At 42.9% G+C, this 22,419-nt stretch overlaps 1 protein-coding gene across 4 annotated transcripts in view; it reads right to left on the reverse strand.

Annotated features, from left to right (window-relative positions):
- The window catches only part of LOC124014605 (P2X purinoceptor 1-like), a 98,606-nt gene extending 77,574 nt beyond the window's left edge, over positions 1 to 21,032 (reverse strand). For all 4 annotated transcript variants that reach the window (XM_046329799.1, XM_046329819.1, XM_046329808.1 and 1 more), the window contains exon 1: positions 20,704 to 21,032. In XM_046329799.1, the coding sequence (XP_046185755.1) occupies positions 20,704 to 20,891 (188 nt within the window). In that variant the 5' untranslated portion in view covers positions 20,892 to 21,032. The remainder of the gene's footprint in view (positions 1 to 20,703) is intronic.
- Positions 21,033 to 22,419: the final 1,387 nt, after the last annotated feature.

Here is a 22,419-nt window from a genome sequence, read left to right on the forward strand (position 1 = left end):
AGCTCCAATACCAGAACAGTGTAGAGCTCCAATACCAGAACAGTGTAGAGTTCCAATACCAGAACAGTGTAGAGTTCCAATACCAGAACAGTGTAGAGTTCCAATACAGTGTAGAGTTCCAAGACCAGAACCGTGTAGAGCTCCAATACCAGAACAGTGTAGAGCTCCAATACCAGAACAGTATAGAGTTCCAAGACCAGAACAGTGTAGAGCTCCAATTCCAGAACAGTGTAGAGTTCCAAGACCAGAACAGTGTAGACCTCCAATACCAGAACAGTGTAGAGCTCCAATACCAGAACAGTGTAGAGTTCCAAGACCAAAACAGTGTAGAGTTCCAAGACCAGAACAGTGTAGAGCTCCAATACCAGAACAGTGTAGAGCTCCAATACCAGAACAGTGTAGAGCTCCAATACCAGAACAGTGTAGAGTTCCAATAACAGAACAGTGTAGAGTTCCAATACCAGAACAGTGTAGAGCTCCAATGCCAGAAGAGTATAGAGTTCCAATACAGTAGAGTTCCAAGACCAGGACAGTGTAGAGCTCCAATACCAGAACAGTATAGAGTTCCAAGACCAGAACAGTGTAGAGCTCCAATACCAGAACAGTGTAGAGCTCCAAGACCAGAACAGTGTAGAGTTCCAAGACCAGAACAGTGTAGAGCTCCAAGACCAGAACAGTGTAGAGTTCCAACACCAGAACAGTGTAGAGCTCCAAGACCAGAACAGTGTAGAGTTCCAATACCAGAACAGTGTAGAGCTCCAAGACCAGAACAGTGTAGAGTTCCAAGACCAGAACAGTGTAGAGCTCCAATACCAGAACAGTGTAGAGCTCCAATACCAGAACAGTGTAGAGCTCCAAGACCAGAACAGTGTAGAGTTCCAAGACCAGAACAGTGTAGAGCTCCTGTCACGAACCGGCTCAAAGCTCGTAACAAAGGGAGACAACGTGGAGATAAGGAGTAGCAAAATATGTATTTATAAACTAAAGCAACTAAGTATAATATACAATGGTGTGTGTAATCAGTAATCAGTAGTGTAAGTGAGTGTTTTGCATGCATGAATGTGATAATGCAGGGTGATGAAAGGTGCCAAAGCAAGCAAACAAACAAACGGCCACCAAGAACCACAACACAATCTACAAAGGGTGTCTGCATGGAGAGAGTCTCCTCCATGAATGGGGAAGTGGTGTATTTATCCTGGGAGACACCGGGCCCAGGTGTTTCCCATGTAGCTGACGACCCTCCCAACTCCGCCCACCAGCATCCTAATAAGGAAATAACAGAGAGAATACGGCAGACAGAGTGGGAGGGTCGTCACACTCCAAGACCAGAACAGTGTAGAGCCCCAATACCAGAACAGTGTAGAGTTCCAATACCAGAACAGTGTAGAGTTCCAAGACCAGAACAGTGTAGAGTTCCAAGACCAGAACAGTGTAGAGTTCCAAGACCAGAACAGTGTAGAGTTCCAATACCAGAACAGTGTAGAGCTCTAAGACCAGAACAGTGTAGAGTTCCAAGACCAGAACAGTGTAGAGCTCCAAGACCAGAACAGTGTAGAGTTCCAATTCCAGAACAGTGTAGAGCTCCAATACCAGAAGAGTGTAGAGCTCCAATAACAGAACAGTGTAGTGTTCCAAGACCAGAACAGTGTAGAGTTCCAAGACCAGAACAGTGTAGAGCTCCAATACCAGAACAGTGTAGAGCTCCAATACCAGAACAGTGTAGAGCTCCAAGACCAGAACAGTGTAGAGTTCCAAGACCAGAACAGTCTAGAGCTCCAAGACCAGAACAGTGTTGAGTTCCAAGACCAGAACAGTGTAGAGCTCCAATACCAGAACAGTATAGAGTTCCAATACAGTATAGAGTTCCAAGACCAGAACAGTGTAGAGCTCCAATACCAGAACAGTGTAGAGTTCCAATACAGTGTAGAGTTCGAAGAGCAGAACGGTGTAGAGTTCCAAGACCAGAACAGTGTAGAGTTCCAATACCAGAAGAGTGTAGAGCTCCAATACCAGAACAGTATAGAGTTCCAATACAGTATAGAGTTCCTAGACCAGAACAGTGTAGAGCTCCAATACCAGAACAGTGTAGAGTTCCAATACCAGAACAGTGTAGAGTTCCAAGACCAGAACAGTGTAGAGCTACAATACCAGAACAGTGTAGAGCTCCAAGACCAGAACAGTGTAGAGCTCCAAGACCAGAACAGTGTAGAGCTCCAATACCAGAACAGTGTAGAGCTCCAATACCAGAACAGTGTAGAGTTCCAATACCAGAACAGTGTACAGTTCCAATACCAGAACAGTGTAGAGCTCCAATACCAGAACAGTGTAGAGTTCCAATACAGTGTAGAGTTCCAAGACCAGAACAGTGTAGAGTTCCAAGACCAGAACAGTGTAGAGCTCCAATACCAGAACAGTGTAGAGCTCCAATACCAGAACAGTATAGAGTTCCAATACCAGAACAGTGTAGAGTTCCAATACCAGAACAGTGTAGAGCTCCAATACCAGAACAGTATAGAGTTCCAATAAATTATAGAGCTCCAATACCAGAACAGTGTAGAGTTCCAATACAGTGTAGAGTTCCAAGACCAGAACAGTGTAGAGTTCCAATACCAGAACAGTGTAGAGTTCCAATACAGTGTAGAGTTCCAAGACCAGAACAGTGTAGAGTTCCAAGACCAGAACAGTGTAGAGCTCCAATACCAGAACAGTATAGAGTTCCAAGACCAGAACAGTGTAGAGCTCCAAGACCAGAACAGTGTAGAGCTCCAATACCAGAACAGTGTAGAGCTCCAAGACCAGAAAAGTGTAGAGCTCCAATACCAGAACAGTATAGAGTTCCAAGACCAGAACAGTGTAGAGCTCCAAGACCAGAACAGTGTAGAGTTCCAATACCAGAACAGTGTAGAGCTCCAAGACCAGAACAGTATGAAGTTCCAATACAGTATAGAGTTCCAAGACCAGAACAGTGTAGAGTTCCAATACCAGAACAGTGTAGAGTTCCAATACCAGAACAGTGTAGATTTCCAATACAGTATAGAGTTCCAAGACCAGGACAGTGTAGAGCTCCAATACCAGAACAGTGTAGAGTTCCAAGACCAGAACAGTGTAGAGCTCCAATACCAGAACAGTGTAGAGTTCCAATACAGTGTAGAGTTCCAAGATCAGAACAGTGTAGAGCTCCAATACCAGAACAGTGTAGAGCTCCAATACCAGAACAGTATAGAGTTCCAAGACCAGAACAGTGTAGAGCTCCAATGCCAGAAGAGTATAGAGTTCCAATACAGTAGAGTTCCAAGACCAGAACAGTGTAGAGCTCCAATACCAGAACAGTGTAGAGCTCCAAGACCAGAACAGTGTAGAGTTCCAAGACCAGAACAGTGTAGAGCTCCAAGACCAGAACAGTGTAGAGCTCCAATACCAGAACAGTGTAGAGCTCCAATACCAGAACAGTGTAGAGCTCCAATACCAGAACAGTGTAGAGCTCCAATACCAGAACAGTGTAGAGTTCCAAGACCAGAACAGTGTAGACCTCCAATACCAGAACAGTGTAGAGCTCCAATACCAGAACAGTATAGAGTTCAAATACAGTATAGAGTTCCAAGACCAGAACAGTGTAGAGTTCCAATACCAGAACAGTGTAGAGTTCCAAGACCAGAACAGTGTAGGGTTCCAATACCAGAACAGTGTAGAGTTCCAATACCAGAACAGTGTAGAGCTCCAATACCAGAAGAGTGTAGAGCTCCAATACCAGAACAGTATAGAGTTCCAATACAGTATAGAGTTCCAAGACCAGAACAGTGTAGAGCTCCAATACCAGAACAGTGTAGAGCTCCAATACCAGAACAGTATAGAGTTCCAATACCAGAACAGTATAGAGTTCCAAGACCAGAACAGTGTAGAGCTCCAATACCAGAACAGTATAGAGTTCCAATACAGTATAGAGCTCCAATACCAGAACAGTGTAGAGTTCCAATACCAGAACAGTGTAGAGTTCCAATACCAGAACAGTGTAGAGTTCCAATACAGTGTAGAGTTCCAAGACCAGAACCGTGTAGAGCTCCAATACCAGAACAGTGTAGAGCTCCAATACCAGAACAGTATAGAGTTCCAAGACCAGAACAGTGTAGAGCTCCAATACCAGAACAGTGTAGAGTTCCAAGACCAGAACAGTGTAGACCTCCAATACCAGAACAGTGTAGAGCTCCAATACCAGAACAGTGTAGAGTTCCAAGACCAAAACAGTGTAGAGTTCCAAGACCAGAACAGTGTAGAGCTCCAATACCAGAACAGTGTAGAGCTCCAATACCAGAACAGTGTAGAGCTCCAATACCAGAACAGTGTAGAGTTCCAATAACAGAACAGTGTAGAGTTCCAATACCAGAACAGTGTAGAGCTCCAATGCCAGAAGAGTATAGAGTTCCAAGACCAGAACAGTGTAGAGCTCCAATACCAGAACAGTATAGAGTTCCAAGACCAGAACAGTGTAGAGCTCCAATACCAGAACAGTGTAGAGCTCCAAGACCAGAACAGTGTAGAGCTCCAATACCAGAACAGTGTAGAGCTCCAAGACCAGAACAGTGTAGAGTTCCAAGACCAGAACAGTGTAGAGCTCCAAGACCAGAACAGTGTAGAGCTCCTGTCACGAACCGGCTCAAAGCTCGTAACAAAGGGAGACAACGTGGAGATAAGGAGTAGCAAAATATGTATTTATAAACTAAAGCAACTAAGTATAATATACAATGGTGTGTGTAATCAGTAATCAGTAGTGTAAGTGAGTGTTTTGCATGCATGAATGTGATAATGCAGGGTGATGAAAGGTGCCAAAGCAAGCAAACAAACAAACGGCCACCAAGAACCACAACACAATCTACAAAGGGTGTCTGCATGGAGAGAGTCTCCTCCATGAATGGGGAAGTGGTGTATTTATCCTGGGAGACACCGGGCCCAGGTGTTTCCCATGTAGCTGACGACCCTCCCAACTCCGCCCACCAGCATCCTAATAAGGAAATAACAGAGAGAATACGGCAGACAGAGTGGGAGGGTCGTCACACTCCAAGACCAGAACAGTGTAGAGCCCCAATACCAGAACAGTGTAGAGTTCCAATACCAGAACAGTGTAGAGTTCCAAGACCAGAACAGTGTAGAGTTCCAAGACCAGAACAGTGTAGAGTTCCAAGACCAGAACAGTGTAGAGTTCCAAGACCAGAACAGTGTAGAGTTCCAATACCAGAACAGTGTAGAGCTCTAAGACCAGAACAGTGTAGAGTTCCAAGACCAGAACAGTGTAGAGCTCCAAGACCAGAACAGTGTAGAGTTCCAATTCCAGAACAGTGTAGAGCTCCAATACCAGAAGAGTGTAGAGCTCCAATAACAGAACAGTGTAGTGTTCCAAGACCAGAACAGTGTAGAGTTCCAAGACCAGAACAGTGTAGAGCTCCAATACCAGAACAGTGTAGAGCTCCAATACCAGAACAGTGTAGAGCTCCAAGACCAGAACAGTGTAGAGTTCCAAGACCAGAACAGTCTAGAGCTCCAAGACCAGAACAGTGTTGAGTTCCAAGACCAGAACAGTGTAGAGCTCCAATACCAGAACAGTATAGAGTTCCAATACAGTATAGAGTTCCAAGACCAGAACAGTGTAGAGCTCCAATACCAGAACAGTGTAGAGTTCCAATACAGTGTAGAGTTCGAAGAGCAGAACGGTGTAGAGTTCCAAGACCAGAACAGTGTAGAGTTCCAATACCAGAAGAGTGTAGAGCTCCAATACCAGAACAGTATAGAGTTCCAATACAGTATAGAGTTCCTAGACCAGAACAGTGTAGAGCTCCAATACCAGAACAGTGTAGAGTTCCAATACCAGAACAGTGTAGAGTTCCAAGACCAGAACAGTGTAGAGCTACAATACCAGAACAGTGTAGAGCTCCAAGACCAGAACAGTGTAGAGCTCCAAGACCAGAACAGTGTAGAGCTCCAATACCAGAACAGTGTAGAGCTCCAATACCAGAACAGTGTAGAGTTCCAATACCAGATTAGTGTACAGTTCCAATACCAGAACAGTGTAGAGCTCCAATACCAGAACAGTGTAGAGTTCCAATACAGTGTAGAGTTCCAAGACCAGAACAGTGTAGAGTTCCAAGACCAGAACAGTGTAGAGCTCCAATACCAGAACAGTGTAGAGCTCCAATACCAGAACAGTATAGAGTTCCAATACCAGAACAGTGTAGAGTTCCAATACCAGAACAGTGTAGAGCTCCAATACCAGAACAGTATAGAGTTCCAATAAATTATAGAGCTCCAATACCAGAACAGTGTAGAGTTCCAATACAGTGTAGAGTTCCAAGACCAGAACAGTGTAGAGTTCCAATACCAGAACAGTGTAGAGTTCCAATACAGTGTAGAGTTCCAAGACCAGAACAGTGTAGAGTTCCAAGACCAGAACAGTGTAGAGCTCCAATACCAGAACAGTATAGAGTTCCAAGACCAGAACAGTGTAGAGCTCCAAGACCAGAACAGTGTAGAGCTCCAATACCAGAACAGTGTAGAGCTCCAAGACCAGAAAAGTGTAGAGCTCCAATACCAGAACAGTATAGAGTTCCAAGACCAGAACAGTGTAGAGCTCCAAGACCAGAACAGTGTAGAGTTCCAATACCAGAACAGTGTAGAGCTCCAAGACCAGAACAGTATGAAGTTCCAATACAGTATAGAGTTCCAAGACCAGAACAGTGTAGAGTTCCAATACCAGAACAGTGTAGAGTTCCAATACCAGAACAGTGTAGATTTCCAATACAGTATAGAGTTCCAAGACCAGGACAGTGTAGAGCTCCAATACCAGAACAGTGTAGAGTTCCAAGACCAGAACAGTGTAGAGCTCCAATACCAGAACAGTGTAGAGTTCCAATACAGTGTAGAGTTCCAAGATCAGAACAGTGTAGAGCTCCAATACCAGAACAGTGTAGAGCTCCAATACCAGAACAGTATAGAGTTCCAAGACCAGAACAGTGTAGAGCTCCAATGCCAGAAGAGTATAGAGTTCCAATACATTTACATTACATTTAAGTCATTTAGCAGACGCTCTTATCCAGAGCGACTTACAAATTGGTGCATTCACCTTATGACATCCAGTGGGACAGTCACTTAACAATAGTGCATCTAAAACTTAGGGGGGTGGGGTGAGAGGGATTACTTAACCTATCCTAGGTATTCCTTAAAGAGGTGGGGTTTCAGGTGTCTCCGGAAGGTGGTGATTGACTCCGCTGTCCTGGCGTCGTGAGGGAGTTTGTTCCACCATTGGGGGGCCAGGGCAGCGAACAGTTTTGACTGGGCTGAGCGGGAGCTGTACTTCCTCAGTGGTAGGGAGGCGAGCAGGCCAGAGGTGGATGAGTGCCCTTGTTTGGGTGTAGGGCCTGATCAGAGCCTGGAGGTACTGACACAGCTCCGTAGGCAAGCACCATGGTCTTGTAGCGGATGCGAGCTTCAACTGGAAGCCAGTGGAGAGAACGGAGGAGCGGGGTGACGTGAGAGAACTTGGGAAGGTTGAACACCAGACGGGCTGCGGCGTTCTGGATGAGTTGAAGGGGTTTAATGGCACAGGCAGGGAGCAGTAGAGTTCCAAGAGTTCCAAGACCAGAACAGTGTAGAGCTCCAATACCAGAACAGTGTAGAGCTCCAAGACCAGAACAGTGTAGAGTTCCAAGACCAGAACAGTGTAGAGCTCCAAGACCAGAACAGTGTAGAGCTCCAATACCAGAACAGTGTAGAGCTCCAATACCAGAACAGTGTAGAGCTCCAATACCAGAACAGTGTAGAGCTCCAATACCAGAACAGTGTAGAGTTCCAAGACCAGAACAGTGTAGACCTCCAATACCAGAACAGTGTAGAGCTCCAATACCAGAACAGTATAGAGTTCAAATACAGTATAGAGTTCCAAGACCAGAACAGTGTAGAGTTCCAATACCAGAACAGTGTAGAGTTCCAAGACCAGAACAGTGTAGGGTTCCAATACCAGAACAGTGTAGAGTTCCAATACCAGAACAGTGTAGAGCTCCAATACCAGAAGAGTGTAGAGCTCCAATACCAGAACAGTATAGAGTTCCAATACAGTATAGAGTTCCAAGACCAGAACAGTGTAGAGCTCCAATACCAGAACAGTGTAGAGCTCCAATACCAGAACAGTATAGAGTTCCAATACCAGAACAGTATAGAGTTCCAAGACCAGAACAGTGTAGAGCTCCAATACCAGAACAGTATAGAGTTCCAATACAGTATAGAGCTCCAATACCAGAACAGTGTAGAGTTCCAAGACCAGAACAGTGTAGAGTTCCAAGACCCGAACAGTATAGAGTTCCAAGACCAGAACAGTGTAGAGTTCCAAGACCAGAACAGTGTAGAGTTCCAAGAACAGAACAGTGTAGAGTTCCAAGACCAGAACAGTATAGAGTTCCAAGACCAGAACAGTATAGAGTGCCAATACCAGAACAGTGTAGAGTTCCAATACAGTATAGAGTTCCAAGACCATAACAGTATAGAGTTCCAAGACTAGAACAGTATAGAGTTCCAATACAGTATAGAGTTCCAATACAGTATACAGTTCCAATACCAGAACAGTGTAGAGTTCCAATACAGTATATAGTTCCAATACAGTGAGTTCCAATGCCAGAACAGTATAGAGTTCCAATACAGTGTAGAGTTCCAATACAGTATATAGTTCCAATACAGTTTAGAGTTCCAATACAGTGTAGAGTTCCAATAATGTGTAGAGTTCAATTACAGTATATAGTTCCAATACAGCATAGAGTTCTGATACAGTATAGAGTTATGATACAGTATTAGAGTTCCAATACAGTATAGAGTTATGATGCAGTATAGAGTTCCAATACAGTATAGAGTTCTGATAGGGTATAGAGTTATGATACAGTATACAGTTCCAATAAGTATAGAGTTCCAATACAGCATAGAGTTCTGATAGGGTATAGAGTTATGATACAGTATAGAGTTCCAATACAGTATAGAGTTCCAATGCCAAAACAATGTAGAGTTCCGATACAGTATAGAGTTCCGATGCAAGAACAGTGTAGAGTTCCAATACAGTATGGAGTTCCAATACAGTGTAGAGTTCCAATACAGTATAGAGTTCCAATAACAGAACAGTGTAGATTTCCAATACAGTATAGAGTTCCGATGCAAGAACAGTGTAGAGTTCCAATAGAGTATGGAGTTCCAATACAGTGTAGAGTTCCAATACAGTATAGAGTTCCGATGCCAGAACAGTATAGAGTTCCAATACAGTGTAGAGTTCCAATACAGTATAGAGTTCCAATGCCAGAACAGTATAGAGTTCCAATACAGTGTAGAGTTCCAATACAGTGTAGAGTTCCAATGCCAGAACCGTATAGAGTTCCAATACAGTGTAGAGTTCCAATACAGTATAGAGTTCCAATAACAGAACAGTATAGAGTTACAATACAGTATATAGTTCCAATACAGTGTAGAGTTGCAATACCAGAACAACATGGAGTTCCAATACATGATAGAGTTCCAATGCCAGAACAGTGTAGAGTTCCATTACAGTATAGAGTTCCAATACAGTATAGAGTTCCAATACACTGTAGAGTTCCAATACCAGAACAGTATAGAGTTCCACTACGGTATGGAGTTCCAATACAGTGTAGAGTTCCAATACAGTGTTGAGTTCCAATACAGTGTAGAGTTCCAATACCAGAACAGAATAGAGTTCCAATACAGTGTAGAGTTCCAATACAGCGTAGAGTTCCAATACAGTATAGAGTTCCAATACAGTGTAGAGTTCCAATACAGTGTAGAGTTCCAATACCAGAACAGTATAGAGTTCCAATACCAGAACAGTATAGAGTTCCAATACAGTGTTGAGTTCCAATACAGTTTAGAGTTGCAATACAGTATAGAGTTCCAATACCAGAACAGAATAGAGTTCCAATACAGTGTAGTGTTCCAATACAGTGTAGAGTTCCAATACAGCATAGAGTTCCAATACAGTATAGAGTTCCAATACAGTATAGAGTTCCAATACAGTATGGAGTTCTAATACACTGTAGAGTTCCAATACCAGAACAGTATAGAGTTCCACTACGGTATGGAGTTCCAATACAGTGTAGAGTTCCAATACAGTGTTGAGTTCCAATGCCAGAACAGTATAGAGTTCCAATCCAGTGTAGAGTTCCAATACAGTGTAGAGTTCCAATACAATGTAGAGTTCCAATACAGTGTAGAGTTCCAATGCCAGAACAGCATAGAGTTCCAAAAGTGTAGAGTTCCAATACCAGACCAGTATAGAGTTCCAATACAGTGTTGAGTTCCAATACAGTGTAGAGTTCCAATACAGTGTAGAGTTCCAATACAGGATAGAGTTCCAATACAGGATAGAGTTCCAATGCCAGAACAGTATAGAGATCCAATACAGTATGGAGTTCCAACACAGTGTAGAGTTCCAATACAGTATGGAGTTCCAACACAGTGTAGAGTTCCAATACAGTATAGAGTTCCAATACAGTGTAGAGTTCCAATACAGTGTAGAGTTCCAATAGCAGAACAGTATAGAGTTCCAATACCAGAACAGTAGAGAGTTCCAATACAGTGTAGAGTTCCAATACAGAATAGAGTTCCAATGCCAGAACAGTGAAGAGTTCCAATACAGTGTAGAGTTCCAATACCAGAACAGTAGAGAGTTCCAATACAGTGTAGAGTTCCAATACAGTGTAGAGTTCCAATACAGTATAGAGTTCCAATACAGTGTAGAGTTCCAATACAGTATAGAGTTCCAATACAGTGTAGAGTTCCAATACAGTGTAGAGTTCCAATACAGGATAGAGTTCCAATGCCAGAACAGTGTAGAGTTCCAATACAGTGTAGAGTTCCAATACAGTATAGAGTTCCAATACAGTGTAGAGTTCCAATACAGTGTAGAGTTCCAATACAGTGTAGAGTTCCAATACAGGATAGAGTTCCAATGCCAGAACAGTGTAGAGTTCCAATACAGGATAGAGTTCCAATGCCAGAACAGTGTAGAGTTCCAATACAGTGTAGAGTTCCAATACAGTATAGAGTTCCAATACGGGATAGAGTTCCAATGCCAGAACAGTGTAGAGTTCCAATGCCAGAACAGTGTAGAGTTCCAATACAGTGTAGAGTTCCAATACAGTGTAGAGTTCCAATACAGGATAGAGTTCCAATGCCAGAACAGTGTAGAGTTCCAATACAGTGTAGAGTTCCAATGCCAGAACAGTATAGAGTTCCAATACAGTGTAGAGTTCCAATACAGGATAGAGTTCCAATACCAGAACAGTAGAGAGTTCCAATGCCAGAACAGTATAGAGTTTCAAAACAGTGTAGAGTTCCAATAGCAAAACAGTATAGAGTTCCAATACCAGAACAGTAGAGAGTTCCAATACAGTGTAGAGTTCCATACCAGAACAGTAGAGAGTTCCAAAACAGTGTAGAGTTCCAATAGCAAAACAGTATAGAGTTCCAATACCAGAACAGTAGAGAGTTCCAATACAGTGTAGAGTTCCAATACCAGAACAGTAGAGAGTTCCAAAACAGTGTAGAGTTCCAATAGCAAAACAGTATAGAGTTCCAATACCAGAACAGCAGAGAGTTCCAATACAGTGTAGAGTTCCAATACCAGAACAGTAGAGAGTTCCAATACAGTGTAGAGTTCCAATACAGTATAGAGTTCCAATACAGTGTAGAGTTCCAATACCAGAACAGTATAGAGTTCCAATACAGGATAGAGTTCCAATACAGGATAGAGTTCCATTACAGTGTAGAGTTCCAATACCAGAACAGTGAAGAGTTCCAATACAGGATAGAGTTCCAATACAGTGTAGAGTTCCAATACCAGAACAGTATAGAGTTCCAATACAGGATAGAGTTCCAATACCAGAACAGTATAGAGTTCCAATACAGGATAGAGTTCCAATACCAGAACAGTATAGAGTTCCAATACAGTATAGAGTTCCAATACAGTGTAGAGTTCCAATACCAGAACAGTATAGAGTTCCAATACAGTGTAGAGTTCCAATACAGTATAGAGTTCAAATACCAGAACAGTATAGAGTTCCAATACAGTACATAGTTCCAATACAGTGTAGAGTTCCAATACCAGAAGAGCATGGAGTTCCAATATAGTACATAGTTCCAATACAGTGTAGAGTTCCAATACCAGAACAGCATGGAGTTCAAATACAGTACATAGTTCCAATACAGTATAGAGTTCCAATACAGTGTAGAGTTCCAATACCAGAACAGTATAGAGTTCCAATACAGTACATAGTTCCAATACAGTGTAGAGTTCCAATACCAGAACAGTATAGAGTTCCAATACAGTTCATAGTTCCAATACAGTGTAGAGTTCCAATACCAGAACAGTATAGAGTTCCAATACAGTGTAGAGTTCCAATACCAGAACAGTATAGAGTTCCAATACAGTATATAGTTCCAATGCCAGAACAGTATAGAGTTCCAATACAGTATAGAGATCCAATGCCAGAACAGTATATAGTTCCAATACAGTATAGAGATCCAATACCAGAACAGTATAGAGTTCCAATACAGTGTTGAGTTCCAATACAGTGTAGAGTTCCAATACCAGAACAGTATAGAGTTCCAATACAGTATAGAATTCCAAAACAATATAGAGTTCCAATACCAGAACAGTATAGAGTTCCAATACAGTATAGAATTCCAAAACAATATAGAGTTCCAATACCAGAACAGTATAGAGTTCCAATACCAGAACAGTGTAGAGCTCCGATACAGTATAGAGTTCCAATACCAGAACAGTATAGAGTTCTAATACCAGAACAGTAGAGATCCAATGCCAGAACAGTGTAGAGTTCCAACACAGTATAGAGTTGCAATGCCAGAACAATATAGATTTCCAATACAGTATAGAGTTCCAGAACAGTATAGAGTTCCATTACAGTATAGAGTTCCAATACAGTGTAGAGTTCCAATGCCAGAACAGTGTAGAGTTCCAATACAGTGTAGAGTTCCACTACAGTATAGAGTTCCAATACAGTAGAGAGTTCCAATACAGTATAGTTCCAACACCAGAAAAGTATAGAGTTCCAATACAGTGTAGAGTTTCAATACAGTGTAGAGTTCCAATACCAGAACAGTATAGAGTTCCAATACAGTGTAGAATTCCAATACCAGAACAGTATAGAGTTCCAATACAGTGTAGAGTTCCAATACAGGATAGAGTTCCAATACAGTGTAGAGTTCCAATACAGTATAGAGTTCCAATACAGTATAGAGTTCCAATACAGTATAGAGTTCCAATACCAGAACAGTATAGAGTTCCAATACAGTATAGATTTCCAATACAGCAAAACATTTCCACTGCATTTCAGCCCTGCCACAAAAGGACCAGCTGTCATCATGTCAGTGATTCTCTCGTTAACACAGGTGTGAGTGTTTACGAGGACAAGGCTGTAGATTACTCTGTTATGCTGATTGAGTTCAAAAAACAGACTGGAAGCATAGTTATCTGCAAGGAAACACATGCCGTCATCATTGCTTTGCACAAAAAGGGCTTCACAGGCAAGGATATTGCTGCCAGTAAGATTGAACCTAAATCAACCATGTATCGGATCCTCAAGAACTTCAAGGAGAGCGGTTCAATTTTTGTGAAGAAGGCTTCAGGGCGCCCAAGAAAGTCCAGGAAGCGCCAGGACCATTTCCTAAAGTTGATTCAGCTGCGGGATCGGGGCACCACCAGCACAGAGCTTGCTCAGGAATGGCAGCAGACAGGTGTGAGTGCATCTGCACGCACAGTGAGGAAAATACTTTTGGAGGATAGCTTGGTGTCAAGAAGGGCAGCAAAGAAGCCACTTCTCTCCAGAAAAAACATAGGGACAAACTGATATTCTGCAAACGGTTCAGGGATTGGACTGCTGATGTAATTTTCTCTGATTAATCCCCTTTCCGATTGTCTGGGGCAACAAAAAAAAAAGCTTGTCCGGAGAAGACAAGGTGAGCGCTACCATCAGTCCTGTGTCATGCCAACAGTAAAGCATCCTGAGACCATTCATGTGTGGGGTTGCTTGTCAGCCAAGGGAGTGGGCTCACTCACAATTTTGCCTAAGAACACAACTAGGCTAGTTGAGTTCATCTGTACAGTCGTGGGCAAAAGTTTGAGAATGACACAAATATGAATTTTCGCCAAGTCTGTCCGGAGAAGACAAGGTGAGCGCTACCATCAGTCCTGTGTCATGCCAACAGTAAAGCATCCCTTTTTCTTCTTCTTCTTGAACTGCACTGTTGGTTAAGGGCTTGTATGTAAACATTTCACGGTAAAGTCTACACTTGTTGTATTCGCCGCATGTGACAAATAAAGTTGACTTGTTTTGATTCGCATGCTAAAGTGTTAGGAACAGTTAGTGGATATTTTAGGATGACATTTTGTGACATTTGTGTTCTTTTTGACATTTGGCAAGGTTTTTATCGGCTGTTCACACATTTTATTTTTCGAGGCAGGCTGAAGTTCAGAAGCCAAAGTCTTCAATGAAGTGTTTGTTCAATAAAGTGTTTGTTCAATGAAGTGTTTGTTCAATTAAGTGTTTGGTGTCGTACAATGATAGACGACTCGTTATCATGCACAATTATCACTTGAGAAATACTGCACCAAACATCTTAGTTAGATGTACAATTGCGCGAAAATGTAAAAATTTATGACAGATTTCTTGAGGACGTGTATGCTGGCTACGGTGTCAACAGATGGACAAACAGTACTATTGCCGCTTTTTTTCCATTGTTTTCAAATTAAGTTATTCTAAGTGTGTATGCGAGCTAGAGTATATGATTCCCTTTGAGAATCTAGTGCAGAGCTAGAGTATATGATTCCCTTTGGGAATCTAGTGCAGAGCTAGAGTATATGATTCCCTTTGGGAATCTAGTGCAGAGCTAGAGTATATGATTCCCTTTGGGAATCTAGTGCAGAGCTAGAGTATATGATTCCCTTTGGGAATCTAGTGCAGAGCTAGAGTATATGATTCCCTTTGAGAATCTAGTGCAGAGCTAGAGTATATGATTCCCTTTGGGAATCTAGTGCAGAGCTAGAGTATATGATTCCCTTTGAGAATCTAGTGCAGAGCTAGAGTATATGATTCCCTTTGGGAATCTAGTGCAGAGCTAGAGTATATGATTCCCTTTGGGAATCTAGTGCAGAGCTAGAGTATATGATTCCCTTTGGGAATCTAGTGCAGAGCTAGAGTATATGATTCCCTTTGGGAATCTAGTGCAGAGCTAGAGTATATGATTCCCTTTGGGAATCTAGTGCAGAGCTAGAGTATATGATTCCCTTTGGGAATCTAGTGCAGAGCTAGAGTATATGATTCCCTTTGGGAATCTAGTGCAGAGCTAGAGCATATGATTCCCTTTGGGAATCTAGTGCAGAGCTGGAGTATATGATTCCCTTTGGGAATCTAGTGCAGAGCTAGAGTATATGATTCCCTTTGGGAATCTAGTGCAGAGCTAGAGCATATGATTCCCTTTGGGAATCTAGTGCAGAGCTAGAGTATATGATTCCCTTTGGGAATCTAGTGCAGAGCTAGAGTATATGATTCCCTTTGAGAATCTAGTGCAGAGCTAGAGTATATGATTCCCTTTGGGACTCTAGTGCAGAGCTAGAGTATATGATTCCCTTTGGGAATCTAGTGCAGAGCTAGAGTATATGATTCCCTTTGGGAATCTGGTGCAGAGCTAGAGTATATGATTCCCTTTGGGAATCTAGTGCAGAGCTAGAGTAGGGATGGAGGGAGGAAGGGAGAGAGGTAGGGATGGAGGGAGGATTGGAGAGAGTTAGGGATGGATGGAGGAAGGGAGAGAGGTAGGGATGGAGGGAGGAAGGGAGAGAGGTAGGGATGGAGGGAGGAAGGGAGAGAGTTAGGGATGGAGGGAGGAAGGGAGAGAGGTAGGGATGGAGGGAGGAAGGGAGAGAGGTAGGGATGGAGGGAGGAAGGGAGAGAGGTAGGGATGGAGGGAGGATGGGAGAGAGGTGAGGATGGAGGGAGGAAGGGAGAGAGGTAGGGATGGAGGGAGGAAGGGAGAGAGGTAGGGATGGAGGGAGGATTGGAGAGAGTTAGGGATGGAGGGAGGAAGGGAGAGAGGTAGGGATGGAGGGAGGATTGGAGAGAGTTAGGGATGGATGGAGGAAGGGAGAGAGGTAGGGATGGAGGGAGGAAGGGAGAGAGGTAGGGATGGAGGGAGGAAGGGAGAGAGTTAGGGATGGAGGGAGGAAGGGAGAGAGGTAGGGATGGAGGGAGGAAGGGAGAGAGGTAGGGATGGAGGGAGGATGGGAGAGAGGTGAGGATGGAGGGAGGAAGGGAGAGGGAGGGATGGAGGGAGGAAGGGAGAGAGGTAGGGATGGAGGGAGGATTGGAGAGAGTTAGGGATGGAGGGAGGAAGGGAGAGAGGTAGGGATGGAGGGAGGATTGGAGAGAGTTAGGGATGGATGGAGGAAGGGAGAGAGGTAGGGATGGAGGGAGGAAGGGAGAGAGGTAGGGATGGAGGGAGGAAGGGAGAGAGTTAGGGATGGAGGGAGGAAGGGAGAGAGGTAGGGATGGAGGGAGGAAGGGAGAGAGGTAGGGATGGAGGGAGGAAGGGAGAGAGGTAGGGATGGAGGGAGGATTGGAGAGAGTTAGGGATGGAGGGAGGAAGGGAGAGAGGTAGGGATGGAGGGAGGAAGGGAGAGAGGTGAGGATGGAAGGAGGAAAGGAGAGAGGCAGGGGTGGAGGGAGGATTGGATGGAGGTAGGGATGGAGGGAGGATGGGAGAGAGGATGGAGGGGAGGGAGGTGGGAAATGGTTTCACGCTGACAGAATAACTGTTGTGCTCAGCTCAGGGGTCACTCACTAATATCAACAGAGACTGGAGATAACCACCTAACTTTCAGGGACAAACCCATTAAACCATTACTTTATAGTCAAAGAAAACTCTTCTGCATTTATTTGGTGGTGATAACGTTCAACCTTGGATGTGGTTTGGAATTTCGCCCCTGATAAAAGAGTGTTTAGGACCAATGATAATGAGAAAGAGGAACCCTGATTAGCATCATGACAACAACGTCCTGTCACCGTACAAAAAGGTAAAGCTTGTTGTTCTAGAAGCTGTCGTGTGGACTCTCTCTGAGAAACCTGTCCTGAAAATGTCCCAAGAAATGTACATCTCTGAGGTCACTTTGAGGTGACACAGTAGGACGAGAAAACATCTGACGGGCTATAATTCAGGTATGACTTCATCTGCAGAGCTGAGTGCTGTACGTTTCCCTGATTTGTTTTCAACAGAGAATCCAATTTGACATGTCATTGTCACTTGACTTTCCGGCCTTATCCAAAGGGGTGGGGGGGGGGGGGGGAATCACGCAGCTGAGCTGTGTGTGTACCCAAGATCGATTGTTATCCGTGGGAGCCAACACCTACTTATCCTGTAGGTCCTAAAGTCTGGCTACCTGAAGATGTATACAGACAGAATACACACGCAGGCATGCACACACAGCAAGTGTTAACAAGTCATTTGTTTTGTTGAAACACAGTCTGTCTCCATTAAGATAGAACAAAATACAACATTAAATATACATTGTACAAAATGAAAAATCAATGTTCTTTTCAAAGAATGAACTCGTCCTCCATGAATCATCATACTATTTGCAAACCTACATGTGGTAGCAAGTTTGCAAGCTAAGAGGTTTGGGGTTCAATGTAACTATCTATCTGAGCAAGTTGCCCAAAATGCAGTTATGTTGTCTCGACACGAATCTCTATGAGCTGGAAAGGGCATTACCACAGATAGAACCATGAGACAGATATTTCCCCAAATATGGTAGTGAGAGGAATCCCAGTGGCAGTCAGTGGGAGATGGATTTTGGCCAACATACTCATCGATGAAACATTTCATCTCAATATAGTTTTGTAGACCCTTTGCCAAAGATGCAAAAAAAAAATTGCATTGTTTAGAAGGAGTGCAAAGGCGAATTCAGTTATTGCACACGCACACTTCCCAGAGTAGGCGTTCTCTAACCAAAACATGCAAATATTTGCTATAATGCACCAATAGGATCCTGGCTCTGCCCACCTCTTTGCTTGTCCGGCCCACTATGACTAATTTGTTATTTCCCCAGACTGATGTCTCTGGTTGTAGCTCATCTCTAGCTCCGATGCTTTACAGTAATCTGTATAACATGCCGGCTGTTGTTCCATCATCCTCACTATTTCTCCAGATAAATATACTTAACAACAAAAAATATAAACGAAGCATGCAACAATTTCAAAGATTTGACGTAGTTACAGTTCAATACAAGAAAACAGTCAAATTAAATAAATAAATAAATTAGGCCCTAATCTATGGATTTTATATGACTGGGGAGGGGTGCAGCTCCACCCACTGGGGAGCCAGGTCCAGCCAATCAGAATGAGTTTATCCCCAAAAAAGGGCTTATTACAGACAGAAATACTCTCCCCCCCCTCTCTCTGAGGAAGCCGGATATGGAGGTCCTGGGTTGGCGTGGTTACACATGGTCTGTGGTTGTGAGGCCAGTTGGACGTACTGCCAAATTCTCTAAAACAATGTTGGAGGCGGCTTATTGTAGAGAGATGAACATTCAATTCTCTGGCAACAGCTCTGGTGGACATTCCAGCAGTCTGCATGCCAATTGCTCCCTCAAAACTTGAGAAAATTGGGGCATTGTGTTTTGTGACAAAACCGCACATTTTAAAGTGGCTGTTTATTGTCCCCAGCACAAGTTGCACCTGTGTAACGATTATGCTGTTTAATCAGCTTCTCGATATGCCACACCTGTCAGGTCGATGGATTATCTTGGCAAAGGAGAAATGCTCACTATCAGGGATATAAACAAATTTATGCAAACATTTTTGAATGAAACATGAAACACTTTACATGTTACGTTTATATATTTTGTCAGTGAACTTCAGCTGCCACAACAGCTGACCTAAGATAGTTCCTGTTAACATCCATTCATCCTGTACGCAAAAAAATATATAGTTTCTGTTAACATCCATTCATCCTGTACGCAAAAAATATATAGTTTCTGTTTGCATTTAGAGTAAGTCATTAGACTCATCACACTTAATTATCAAACCTGAACTAGACCAAATGTCATTCATCCACAAGAGAGATCCATGCCACACATTACATCCCTCCTGTATGCAAAAATAATTGTTGCCAAATTACGTTATAAAGTCATCACCCTTAAATATCACACCTTGATTTGGTTAGAGGTCTCTTGATGAATTAACAGTAGTGTTGTACTTCGTGAAGATCGCCACTACCCCAAGTCATGTAACAAGCCATGAAAATAAGAAAAGCTGGGTTTATGGATTGTGCAGTTGAGGAATTTCTTAGCCATAGACATGCTGGAACATGATGTCAACAGCTCTAACAGTAATCTGTATAACATGCCGGCTGTTGTTCCATCATCCTCACTATTTCTCCAGATAAATATACTTAACAACAAAAAATATACACAAAACATGCAACAATTTAAAATATTTGACTTAGTTACAGTTCAATACAAGGAAACAGTCAATTTAAATAAATAAATTAGGCCCTAATCTATGGGGTAATGCCCCCCCCCTTCCCCCCCAGGCAGGTGAAGAAACCGGATGTGGCGGTCTTGGGTTGGCGTGGTTACACGTGGTCTGTGGTTGTGAGGCCGGTTGGACGTACTGCCAAATTCTCTAAAACGATGTTGGAGGCAGTTTATGGCAGAGAAATTAACATTACATTCTCTGGCAACAGCTCTGGTGGACATTCCAGCAGTCTGCATGACAATTGCTCCCTCAAAACTTGAGAAAATTGGGGCATTGTGTTTTGTGACAAAACTGCACATTTTAAAGTGGCTGTTTATTGTCCCCAGCACAAGTTGCACCTGTGTAAAGATTCTCGATATGCCACACCGGTCAGGTGGATGGATTATCTTGGCAAAGGAGAAACGCTCACTAACAGGAATGTAAACAAATTTATGCAAACATTTTTGAATGAAACATGAAACACTTTACATGTTGCGTTTATATATTTTGTCAGTGAACTTCAGCTGCCACAACAGCTGACCTAAGATAGTTCCTGTTAACATCCATTCATCCTGTACGCAAAAAATATATAGTTTCTGTTAACATCCATTCATCCTGTACTCAAAAAATATATAGTTTCTATTAACATCCATTCATCCTGTACGCAAAAAATATATAGTTTCTGTTAACATCCATTCATCCTGTACTCAAAAAATATATAGTTTCTGTTTGCATTTAGAGTAAGTCATTAGACTCATCACACTTAATTATCAAACCTGAACTAGACCAAATGTCATTCATCCACAAGAGAGATCCATGCCACACATTACATCCCTCCTGTATGCAAAAATAATTGTTGCCAAATTACGTTATAAAGTCATCACCCTTAAATATCACACCTTGATTTGGTTAGAGGTCTCTTGATGAATTAACAGTAGTGTTGTACTTCGTGAAGATCGCCACTACCCCAAGTCATGTAACAAGCCATGAAAATAAGAAAAGCTGAGTTTATGGATTTTGCAGTTGAGGAATTTCTTAGCCATAGACATGCTGGAACATGATGTCAACAGCTCTAAAACACTAACTCTACATGCAGTCCACTCTGAGTTTGTAGAATCCTTTAAAAGGGGAGGGGACTTACCCGATGATGTAAGCCAGGACCCCCAGCTGGATCAATCGGCACACGACCCCCACCTTCTTGTTCCGTACCAGCACCTGACGGGGGGTCTCGTACTCGAAGAAGAAGTCAGAGAGGGTGTTTGTGATGAAACTCTTCATCTTGCTGCTCCGCTGGAGAGAAGAAGGTCTCTCAACCCCACTGGTATACATACACTCTCTCTCTACCTCCCTTCTTCAGCCTCCCTTAATTATTCTTCAGCCTCCCTTAACCAACAGCTGACACGTTTCAGTAGCAGTGTTGGACTTTCTCCCTCTCTCGCTCTCTTCGTCTCTTTGACTGTCTCTCTCTGTCTCCTCACAGGCGGTCCTCCTCCCCGTCACCCTTCCCTCTCTCACACTTCCTCATTCACTAACCTAGTAAACTTCTCTCTCTCTCTCCCTCACTCCAAAACAAACAAATACTATCTTGCCGTAAACCAAGATGTTACTAAGGTGTCCCCAGTCCATTAAATCAAATAATGACTCCACTGAGCCACTGATCTGATCATTCACCATCTGCCACAGACATCCTTCTCACACCAATAATAGGTTGATCAAAGGAAATCCTCTGCTCTGAATGTAATTAAACTGCATCTGTTTGATCAACACAGAACCGTGGAAATGAACGCAATTCATTTACGGGTGCTGTGTGTTGCTTAGGAATGAGTTCAACACAACAACACCGCACAACAATGTTGCCATGTTGATTTAAAATAGAATCTTTAAACTCATATCTCTAGTCCAGGGCTGGGTCAAGTGCATATTAAATACTTCAGTTGTACTGATTGACTTACTGCAGTTTGCCGTGTTCAAGCTAAATCACGCGCGTCTCAAATACTTGGCCCGAGGCCTATTTATTTGTTGTATTTTTTAAAATTTAAACTTTATTTAACTTGGCAAGTAAAGTTAAAGAACAAATTCTTACTTGCTGTAGTTTTCCGTGTTCAAGCTAAATCACGCGTGTCTCAAATACTTGGCCCGAGGCCTATTTCAAGTAGGTCTGTTTATTTCCAGGGAATTTATTCACCCCAGTGTGTGTGTGTGTGTTTACTTCCAGGGAATTTATTCACCCCAGTTTACTTCCAGGGAATTGATTCACCCCAGTGTGTGTGTGTGTGCATGTTTACTTCCAGGGAATTTATTCACCCCAGTGTGTGTGTGTGTGCATGTTTACTTCCAGGGAATTGTGTGTGTGTGTGTGCATGTTTATTTCCAGGGAATTTATTCACCCCAGTGTGTGTGTGTGTGCATGTTTACTTCCAGGGAATTGATTCACCCCAGTGTGTGTGTGTGTGCATGTTTACTTCCAGGGAATTTATTCACCCCAGTGTGTGTGTGTGTGTTTACTTCCAGGGAATTTATTCATGTTTACTTCCAGGGAATTTATTCACCCCAGTGTGTGTGTGTGTGCGTGTTTACTTCCAGGGAATTTATTCACCCCAGTGTGTGTGTGTGTGCGTGTTTATTTCCAGGGAATTTATTCACCCCAGCGTTTATTCACCCCAGTGTGTGTGTTGTGCGTGTTTACTTCCAGTGCGTGTTTATTTCCAGGGAATTTATTCACCCCAGTGTGTGTGTGTGTGTGTGTTTACTTTGATCAGAACTTGTGTGTGTGTGCATGTTTACTTCCAGGGAATTTATTCACCCCAGTGTGTGTGTGTGTGCATGTTTACTTCCAGGGAATTTATTCACCCCAGTG

Source organism: Oncorhynchus gorbuscha, linkage group LG02 (genome assembly GCF_021184085.1).
Source record: "Oncorhynchus gorbuscha isolate QuinsamMale2020 ecotype Even-year linkage group LG02, OgorEven_v1.0, whole genome shotgun sequence".
NCBI lineage: Eukaryota > Metazoa > Chordata > Actinopteri > Salmoniformes > Salmonidae > Oncorhynchus > Oncorhynchus gorbuscha.